General features: G+C 41.8%; 1 protein-coding gene across 1 annotated transcript in view; it reads left to right on the top strand.

The window, feature by feature from the left end:
• LOC116669470 (protein FAM160A1-like) overlaps nucleotides 1-11,116 on the top strand; it is a gene marked incomplete at its 5' end in the record, with an annotated part of 30,896 nt that overhangs the window by 8,804 nt on the left and 10,976 nt on the right. The window contains 3 exon segments of the mRNA XM_032499349.1: nucleotides 9,774-9,798; nucleotides 9,800-9,872; nucleotides 10,713-10,856. Of these exon segments, the coding sequence (XP_032355240.1) occupies nucleotides 9,774-9,798; nucleotides 9,800-9,872; nucleotides 10,713-10,856 (242 nt within the window).

The raw sequence follows: 11,116 nt of genomic DNA, 5'->3' as shown, positions 1-11,116 counted from the left end.
AACTTATCTGTGTGTGTGTGTGTGTGTGTGGTGTGTGTCTGTGTGTGTGTGGCGTGTATGTTTTGTGTGGTGTGTGTGGTTTGTGTGTGTGTGTGTGTGTGGTCTCTGTTTGTGTGTGTGTGTGTGTTTGGTGTGTGGTGTTGTGTGTGTGTGGTGTGTGTGTGTTGTGTGTTTTTTGTTGTGTGTGTTTGTGGTGTGGGTGTGTTTGTGAGTGTGGTTTTGTTTGTGTGTGTGTGTGTGTGTGTTGTTGTTTGTGTTTGTGTGTGTCTGTGTTTGTGGGTGTTTTAGTGGATGTGTGTGGTGTGTGTGTGTCTGACTTGTGTGGTCTGTGATGATGTGAGAAAGTGTGTTAGTGTGATCCTAAGTATAGTGTGGTGGTCGTGGCCTGTGTAGTAGGTTGTCGTGTGGGTTGTGTGTTGTTGTGTCGTGTGGTGTGTGAAATTAGTGTGTAGGTGGTATTTTTAATTCATTGTTCTGTGTGGAGGTAGATGTTTGTAGTGATCTTTTACTAGAGGTGTGTGTGATAGCTCATATAAGTGTGTGTCATGACCGTGTCTACAAATTATACAGTAAAGTATCTGTGAGTTAGGTTATCGAGAGTGTGCTGAATTTGCGTTTTGTAAATCAACTCATCTCATTCATGAACAAAAAAAAAAAAATAACAAAAACACAAACTTCCCTGTTACTAGCTGCGCTGAGAGTCCTCTCTGCTGCTGTGCTTGTAGTAGATTTTCGATGTAGATGGTAGCAAAACGTGATAACCTTTTGGAAATAGATCGTAAGTAGCTGTCTGTGTGATATGGATGACGGTGTTTGGGTAAGGCACAATAACTTGATATATAACGAGATAGTGATTTGAGTTGGTTAGTGTGGGTGTTGTGTGTTTGGTGTGGGTCCCTGAATGTGTGGTCTGTGTGTGTGGAGTGTGTTTTGTGTGTCTGACTGTGTCTGTGACTGTGTGTCAGAGGTGTGGTTTTGTGGTGTGTGGTGTGTGTTTGTGTGTGGTGTGTGTGTGTGGTGTTGTGTGTGTGTGTCTGTGTGTGGTTGTTTGGTGTTGTGTGTTTTTGTGTGGTTGTGTGTGTTTTTGTGTGGTGTGTGTGTGTGTGTGAGTGTGGTTTGTGTGTGTGTGTGTCGGACTGTGTCTGTGTGTGTGGGGCCCGTCGAAATAAGCGCAGAAAACGTCAACATTCAATCTCAAAAACCTTTGGAAGAAAACAGAAACCAAAACATGAAAAATTGACTAAAATATCGGAAAAAAGCGATTTTTTGTTAATGTTGAAGGGAAGACGACACAAGGTTTAAGATTAGACATTTGTACCTCCAGCAGTGTTACTGTAACCGTCCCATTAGAGACTTTAAGTCATGTGAGTTATACTAGACAGAATTTAAAGGTTATTTGTTATGTGTGCTAGTGGAAAAAATGTTGAATTCTCCTCTTGCAAGTAGAGTGTCGTGCTTCGGGGTTCAAGAAAAAAGATTTTACAGTTAGAACGCACTCTCATACAGACTGTTTTTTTTTATGAATGAGATGGTTTGTTTAAATGATAGAGTTAGTTTTTGTTTTTCTCCATTCATTTTCTTCTCCCCATTGTATGTCATTATCACAAGTTATGTAACAAACTAATGAGCTCATACTGAGTCCACGGAGGGTTTAGAGAAGAGAGACCGAGAGAGACGAGACAGAGACAGAGATAAGGAATAGCGAGAACAGAGACGCGGACCAAGATACCACAGCGAAAGCCAGAGAGAAGCAGGGCAAAAAATGCGAGACAAAGGAAGACCAGGGAAGAGCTAAATAGATACGGAGACAGATATATATATAGGCTTATTTGATAACAATCGTCTACCATAACACTGGGAAAAGATCAGATGCTCGTCTATATATCTAGACAGGTAAGATTCTCCATAATAGAGAATGACAAATATGGGTAATAAAGACAGGTTCGGCGGGATGGGAAAGGAAGTGCACGAGTCAGGAGGACGCGCCAATAACACCAGATAGACATACAGAGCGGTGAGGAGGAGAAATCAGCCAGGGAAAAAGGGAGGGAACAAAAAGGACACGGGGGGGTCACAATCAGAGGAGAAAGACAGACGGGAGAGAGAGGAGGACGGTAGGGGGAGACAATGAGCGAGAGCAGAGAAGGAGAGGAGTAGAGAGTAGAAGAGAGGGGAGAGTGGCAGAAACAAGGAATGACGAGAGGAGATATGAAACATGAGAGAGAGAGAAAAGAAAAAAAAAAAAAAAAAAAAAAAACGAAGATTAAGGGGAGGGAGGGAGGGGGGAGGTGGAAGAGACAGATGAGAGAGACAAGACGATTGAAGGGATGGACAGACACAATAGACAAGAATAGAGACGAGATATAGACAGGAGACAATACAGAGACATAGACAAGACACAGTAGAGAGACAGAGATCGAGATAGATACGAAGGAAAAACAGAGGACAGACAGAGTATATAGCGAAAAACGATATAACAGTATAGAAAGCAATATGGGTAGATAAAGAGAGATAGACACCTGACAAGATTCGAGAAAGAAAAGGCTACAGGTATACTGAAAAAATTCCCTAAGAGAGAAACATAGGAGATGTGAATAGGGAAGAGAGAAAGGTGGTGGGAAGGGTAATAAGTTAGGACAAGAGGTAGTAATACAAGGGAAAATCCACAAACGCCGGTACCGAGTTTCAATAAAAAAAATTTAAATACAATCACAAATCAGAGCAAATACAATATCATACTGCGATACGAGTCGAAGATTGCCTAAGATATCATATGATAAGAGACACGCGATAGATAGTATGTGAAACGAAGAAGTATTAGACATCTGAAGATCGAGTACAAGATGAGACCAGATATATACGACAAATAGTATGAGAAGAAGAGGGGGGCTAATATGGTAAAATATAGATAGCCATAAAAAAGTTGTAGAGATGAGGAGTACTTCAGGTTGAAATATCTACAAAATAGAATACCTAATAATAGACCATAGCGTGATACCGATAGACATCAATCTAGAGGATACAGGGGAAGAGAGAATAATCATAGGTTAGACGGGGTCTATATTATGTAAAAAATTAGATATAGTTAAGTAAATACATATATAGATACGGCCTCCCGCAACCCACCCTGGCACAATTAAATACATTCATGCACACTATAACGAACCAACTTCAAACAAGCTCTGCGTGGAGCCCTGCGCACACCCATAAAACAGCCCCTTAAATATTATGTACTCTTAATTCTAAGGGCCAGTACTTAAGGAACAACATGACCTTGGTGAAGAATAAAGTGTTCGATGTAACCACCAGGGAAACACGCTTGTTGTGTGGCCATAACTCTTCAATGCCAACTGTCTCTTTTAAATCACTGGATTAAATTTATAGATTCTTTTTTCACATGTATATTAAAACACACCATCTTGGCTAAAGGTTGTCTACTTGTGTGGTAGCTTTGTGAATGATACACATATGTCGGACAGACAACTAGTATTAGGCATTAGACCGTTATTCCCTCCCTGGGAGTTCCCAGAGTCCCGACCCTTGATGGGTGCAAAGGAGGGTTAAAAATCCGCGAAGGAGCACAACATGAAATACCGCTTGGATAATTAAAAGTGGCAACAAAAATTAATCAAGGTGGGTATTGTGATCTTCCCCTCGCCCAGCTTTGGTAAGACTTAAGCAATTACCCCACAAACGACGGTTTGCCCTGAATAAGTCATATTGATCGCAACCAGTATTTATGCCAAGAGACAGATATTATGTACAACAAATGTTCCATCAGTACTCTGGACTCTTTTTTTTTAATTTAAACCAAAAGGCTGGTAGTGATTCTTCAATCAAATACAAGGCAAATCTGAAGTCACAGCATTGTCCCAAGAGGAGAATACCAAAAGTGGTACGTTTTTCCAAATCCGGAAACCTGTATTGGAGCCGTGATAAAGACTATAAATACTTGGGAGATAAAGAGAACAAGAATAGTCAAACCAAAGTGTTAATAGTGTTTAATTTTGTCCATAAATGTGGACATAGACTACACCCTTTTTACATATGTGTTGTGGTGTGGTCTATATATATATATCATATATATATATATATACGTATATATTATATATTCTCCACCGAGTCAATTGTAGTTAGATGAACCCTAATAAAACCCCGTCATTATCACCCGTCATGATCCCCTCCCCCATAAAGGGTCAAGGGCATTTTATGTAGTGTTACTTTTAATCTTCAACCAATCTGTTAGCTTGAGGTTCTTTCCATCCTACTTCTAATTTTTTTTTTCTTGATCTTTGAAAGGGGGTCAAAGATACTGAATGCGACAGAACAAATCCGAGTCAACCGCCGACGCATCACAATGGTCAAGCAAAGAAATACTTCACAAAGTCAACACATAGGGCCGGGACCCGGTGACTTGCAGGAGTGATGAATCCCATAGTAGGAACACCAGTAAGACATATTCAGTCCACAAGAGTGAGTTTTAGACTTTGTCGTAGATTAGCATGGATAAGTGGGTTTTTGACGGGATGTTTCCAATGTAAGCTTATTAAGTGTACCGGTGACGCAGCAGTAAGCGGAGATGTCGAGCTGCGGGTACACCAGACAGAGAGAGGAGACAGCGCCACGTAGTATAAGATATGGTAAAAAACATGCAACTACAGAGGTAAGGCCAACGTATCTCACTGACGAGCTTTGTAGCTTTTGTTTAGTGTGCCATCAGATCGTCAAAAAGAGTTCATATATGTTTGCCTGGATGCTATAAATGGGTCCAATCTTTCGGGTCATGGATAACCAGGTACAGTAGTTGTATTTACAAGGGGACTATATAGTTTCTCAGTATACTCGAAAGGATCACAAGACCATTAGTTTAAAGGATTAATAATTGTCCATTTTCTGGGACACATCCCTCGCTAACGCGCAGGCTGGAGAGCAGCTTCCTGACTAGCTACTGTTAGAAGACTACTGCTGGACGTAGACAAGTCAATACTATAATGCGAGGCTCACTTCCAAAATGGTGAAGTGGCTAGAGCCAGCAGAAAAGACGTTCATAGCAAAAAAAAAAAAAAATTAGCATGACGGGATGGGCTTTGACTAAACCTTGTACTACACAGTTACCTTTCATCGTGCAAGACAAGGTAATGATAAATCCGAACGCAACCTTCATGGTGTAGCTTATTATTTACACGTGTAACCAGGCTAGTGGAGATTAAACGTATGAGAAACTGGATATGTAAAGATGCCCCTGTCTGAACAGACTCACTGAATAGAAGCACACACGAGGCTGTAGTTTGGTGGGGGATATGGAGATGGGATAGAGGAGCCCAACCAAATGCAACAGCCAGGACATCGTTGAGAGTAGAGGTCATTCATTCCGACGCAAGACGAGATAGATAACCAAGAAACCAGGAAAAGAGACCCAGGGGCGATAGATAGATCGCGATAGGGGAATCCTTCCATATGAGAAATGCTGAATATATGACACCACAGGTAGGGTTGCCCTGTTTTTAATACATATTTAGAGTATGTTCCTTTTTCCTATATAGAGGAGACCATAGTAAGAGGATACAGAAAAGAACAGCAAGGTTCACTAGATGTTTTGTATTTTTATATTTTTTTTCCGATGTGAGATTGTACCCGCAAAGGGATAGGGATAGGAATCAGAAGAGCACCACAATCAAAAGAGATAGGTCCGCCCCTTTCAATATTTTACTATAGGGACCATGCGTGAGGTGGGGGCGGGCTTATAGGTAAGGTTAGTAGAGAGACACCCAGAAGAATTCGTGAATAGCAACACAGGTCCCCATTTGGTTTCCCGACCGCCTGAATCCCAGGATCGATTAAATGAGTGTAACAATGTAGGTTTTTAAACAAGTAATCGTAAAAGTCGTGTTATGTCGCGGCCATGTTTATTATCTTAGCTGCTTCCCTATGGGATGAATCCCGCCCACGTTTTGAGTCCAAGAGACGTGCCACGTAGTGCAGACGTGTATGCTTGGTGAGCCAGAGACTATTTTGTGGGTCAAAATCAAAGCTGTCAGGCTTCTCTGTCGTCGTTTGGCTCCGAAGCCGGCTCTATCCCAAAGACGCGTATGTGGGTGCTTTCGCGCTTGTTTTGATATTTATTAAGGTCCACGCCGGAATATAAAGTTGTTACATCAAGTGAATATAATGAATACTCCTCACGTAATTAACATACTACATCACATAAAGGCCCAACCTTTATATTATTTTATGTTCTCTAAATTTGGCCGAGATTGGTGTCCCGATTGTTGTGTAGTCAGACATAATATTCCAATATTTCCATTCCATCCTTAGCAAGACACTTACGTGGTTTTTATCATCAATTACAGGCTTCCCACTAATGATTAGACCCCGGTGTACAAAATATATTTTAAAACAAAAGGCCCCCTTAAGACTGTTTTAAAAGCCGCTTTAGGAAAAGTGTTTCTTTCAGTTTTTCTATGTCCGGAACCGATAGACAGTACTAGTTTCAACAACAAGATGACGCTTAGATGTATCACTTGTCAGCTGGGTATAGGACCTCCTTTATGTGGTACCGTCGTTTTTGGCAAAAACAAGTTCAATTAATTAACAATAACATTATTAATGTACTTAACACCTGAACATTTCACTAGCCGTATTCTGCGGACCCATTATTAGGTCCAGAAGTCAGTGGGTAAGCCAACACATGGGAGGTCCAAGCTCTGAAAAGCAAGATGTCGCCCGCAACGAAGCAAACCCAACTGATTTATGTATTTCCTTTATATTTATCACTCAGAGATAAACAAGGAAGAAAGCCTGACGAAATGCAAAGTACCCCATTGGGGAAAAGCTGTGATCTAAAACAATACCCAAATTAAGCACTATTTTGGTAATGCCTAATTTGCATTAATTCATTTTCACCCCTTGCAAAGGGGAAAAGGTTTTTACCTCTTTAGGATAGGCATATCATCGTGAAAATTTCAACTGAGTTGATTTAATTTCAAGCACCAAAGACAAACAGACAAAAATGTAAGTGCCATGAATTTTTTTTTTTGAAATTAGTTTGTTACGGGGTGTCCAAAACGGTCTCCAATAGCTCTCAAGTTACGTAAGACATGCCCTAAAAGATATCCAAGTACGACGATAGTACTTCCAGGTAGTGTTGGACTCTATGTTGAGAAGTCATTTTACCGTAAAACAGGCAACAACAATCTCATCCCCCTCCCCATCACGGGCAAAAGGACGCCAAGGGGGCAGAGATTCACTCAATCTCATTACACAGCATTCCCACGCAACTGTCCACATCAGGTAGAAACCTATGTTCCTTTTGGTTGTTTTTCCCCGATGAATAATGGATTATCATAAACCTACAGTGTAATAAAAGACAGAAAAAAAAAAACCAAAAAAAAACACCCCTAGCGATCCCCACTTTACAATTTTTATTTGAAAAACAAACTGGTGGCATGTGTGTAGGAGACTGTGGTATGACCCATTAACTGGGGGGAACATATCACGGGTTATAAACGGGATACCCAAGGCTACGCTAACCTAGAGCAAAAGTTTAGCTAGGCGTTTAGGGTTACAGACTTAACACAACACTACTGAGTCCCTGGGATCTAGCTACTCCGGAGCAGCTCATAACAAGGTCAGAAGTTGCGAGACTGCCTAGACTCAGCACTGCAAGCACCAACAGCCAGCACCCGGAAAATTGCACAGTACTGTAATAAAAACCAACACACAAACGACATGGGAACAAACGCACCCTGGCCTGGGCACACTGCGCAGGGAGAAACGGAAGCCTGCCAACTCCCCCAATGCCAAGATGGGGGCTCCATGAAATGGTTAAAGGAGAATACACTGGAAGATTCCTAGTATGGTGCTTTTGTGTAATGTGAAAATTTGCATAGTGGGTTATAAAAATTGGTTTTTTAGTATCGGTTGTTTAATGTTTGATTCTTGATTGTTTTATGGCGTGTATTAAAATGTTTAAGATCACAGAACAGAATACACATATATGTATATATATATGTGGTTTTATTTTACATTTTTCATATATGTTGTTTTTTTATTTAAAAAAAAAATCTATTTCATGTCCTAAATTTTCATTTCATTCACCAATAATGTGTACAAAAATATGAATTTATTTAAAAAAAATGTAACAACTTAAAATCTTGATGACGTTAAAACAATACAAAACGTGACATGTGCCATGCTAGCAGCTCTGTGAGTCTGTAGCGTTTGGAGCTAAAAGCTAATGATGGCATTTTAGCATATTAGCATGCTATGTGCTAATTAGCACAAAGGCTAAAGAATGAATGTACAAACACTGCAATCTCTAGAGATAGGCAGCTAGCACGGCATGTTGACCATGTTGCCAGTTTCTGCTGTGTGTGTGTGTGTGTGTGTGTGTGTGTGTGTGTGTGTGTGTGTGTGTGGTGTGTGTGTGTGTGTGTTTGTGGTCAGATTTACCCAGTAAACACCCTCTGACCTCAATCTTTATGCGGAGAGCAGATTAGTGAATCAGGGTGTGATTGGCTCGTCCACAGAGAGGGATTACTCAGTCTGCACGTGATTGGACGGTTGCCTGATTGTTAACGAGACTCAAAGACTGCAGCTGATGATGATGATGATGATGATGATGATGATGTTTATGTTGCTTTCTCCATCTCCCTCTTGTTGCTTCTTCTCCTATTAAAGGTTTAATTTGGCATTTTTTGGTGGAATTACAGTTGTTTGATTTCTTGCAAATAGAAAATTGATACCACTCTCATCAAAGAGAGGTATTGATCTTCTTATCTAACTCTCAAATAAATAAATAAAGATATATCCTGAAATGTTAAACCATTCCTTAAATGATCTTTTTATTCATTGATGATGTTTAAATGAACAATGAAAGTCTTCCTGTCTCGTCTCTGTTCTCTGCAGTTTGAAGAGAAAACTGTTCTAATCTGCCCAGGAATTTAATTTACACCAAGCCTGTGTGGGCATACCTGCCCTCCAACTTATCTCTGTGTGTGTGTGTGTGTGTTGTGTGTATCTGTGTGTGTGTGGGTCTCTTTTGTGTGTGGTGTGTGTGTGTGTGGTCTGTGTGTTGTGGTGTGTGTGTGTCTGTGTGTGTGTGGTGTTTTTGTGTGTGTCCTGTGTGGTCTGTGTTTGGGTGGGTGGTCTCTGTGTGTGTTGTGTGTGTGTGTCTGTTGTCTCTGTGTTGTGTGTCTGTGTCTGTTGTGTGTCTGTGGGTGTGGTGTGTGTGTGTCTCTGTTGTGTGTTGTGTGTGGTGTGTGGGTTCTGTGTGTGTGTTCTTTGGTGTGTGTTGTGTGTGTGGGTTGTGTGTGTGTGGTGTGTTGTGTTCTCTGTGTGTTGTGTGTGTGTGTGTCTTGTGTGTGTGTGTGTGTGTGTGAGTGTTGTGTGTGTCGTGGTTGTGTGTGTGGTTTGTCTCTGGTGTGTGGTGTTGTGTGTGTGTCTTGGTGTGTGGTGTGTTGTTGGTGTGTGTGTGTGTAGTGTGTGTGTGTGTGTTGTGTGTGTGTGTGTGTGTGTTGTTTGTGGTGTGTGTGTGTTGGTTGGTGTGTCTGTCTGTTGTGTGTGGTCTCTGTGTGTTGTGTGTGTGTTTGTGTGAGTGTGTGTCTGTCTGGTGTGTGTGTGTGTGTCTCTGTGTGTGTTGTGGTGTGTGTGTCTGTGTGTGAGTGTTGGTGTGTGTGTGTGTGTGTGAGTGGTGTGTGTGTCTGTGTGTGTGTGTGTGTGTTGTGTGTGTGTGAGTGTGTGTGTGTGTGTGTTGGGTGTGTTGTTGTGTGCAGTGCTGGCTACAGGTCTGTCTGGTCTTACTCTTCTTTCCAGCCAGGCTGCAGGTCTACAGTGAGGACTGGCACTGTCTGGACCACGGCGACTGGCAGCAGGTAACTATGACAACCACACGTTGACAGACAGCGTGAGCGACAAACATTGGATACACAACAATAATACACGTTCCAGTGGAAACACACCTTCCTTGGCCGAGGTTATAGGTGAACAGATACATTAAAGATGGATTGTCTGAATTAATTAATCAACTCATACACTTACCTGGTGTTTGTGTGTGTGTGTGTCTGTGTGTGTGTACTGAACTTGTACTCTTACCTGGTGTTTGTGTGTCTGTGTGTCTGTGTTTGTGTGTGTGTGTGTGTGTGTCTGTCGTTGTGTGGTGTGTGTGTGTATGTACTCAACTCGTACACTTACCTGGTGTTTGTGTGTGTGTGTGTGGTGTCTGTGTGTGTTTGTGTGTGTGTGTTGTGTTGTGTTGTGTTGTGTTGTGTTTTGTGTTTGTGTGTGTGTGTTGTGTCTGTGTTTGTGTTATGTACTCAATCGTACTCTTACATGGTGTGTGTGTGTGTGTGTGTGTGTGTCTGTGTGTGTGTCTGTTGTGTGTGTGTGTGTGTGTGTGTACTCAACTCGTACTCTACCTGGTGTTTGTGTGTGTGGTGTGTGTTTGTGTGTGTGTGGTGTCTGTGTGTGTGGTGTGTGTGTGTGGTGTGTGTGTGGTGTGTCTGTGTGTCTGTGTTTGTGTGTTGTTGGGTGTTTGTGTGTAGTACTCAACTCGTACTCTTACATGGTGTGTGTTTGTGTGTTGTGTGTGTGGTGTGTCTGTGTGTGTGTGTGTGTGGTGTTGTTGTGTTGTGTGGTGTGTGTGTGTGTGTGTGTCGTGTGTGTGGTGTGTGTGTGTGTGTGTGTTTGTGTGTTGTGTGTGTGTGAGTGAACAGGTCCCGGCCCTCGTCCACTTCCTGCACTCTCTGGACTTCTGCAGCGCCGTCACAAAGGTCGCTCATCCCTCCATCCGCTCTCAGTTGCTAGGTTACATCTACAACGGCTTCCTGGTGCCCGTGCTGGCTCCCGCTCTGCACAAGGTGCCACAACTCACTGGAATTAGATAGATAGATAGATAGATGTTTATTGATCCAAGAAAGAAAAATGGGAAATTTCGGTGTTGCAGCAGCAAAACCAGTCACAAAGCACAGAATATAAATATAAATAAATATAAGGGTGTCACGAGTCTCACAATATTTCACAATAAAAGCCACTGGATGGGAACTTGAGGGAACTTTACAAAAGCAGTTTGAGTTTCTCAAAGTTTACAAGGCCCACGTGAATGCACCGTTAGTTTAAC

This window comes from Etheostoma spectabile, chromosome 19 (genome assembly GCF_008692095.1).
Source record: "Etheostoma spectabile isolate EspeVRDwgs_2016 chromosome 19, UIUC_Espe_1.0, whole genome shotgun sequence".
In the NCBI taxonomy this organism is placed as follows: Eukaryota; Metazoa; Chordata; class Actinopteri; order Perciformes; family Percidae; genus Etheostoma; species Etheostoma spectabile.
This window is presented reverse-complemented; position numbering and strand designations above follow the sequence as displayed.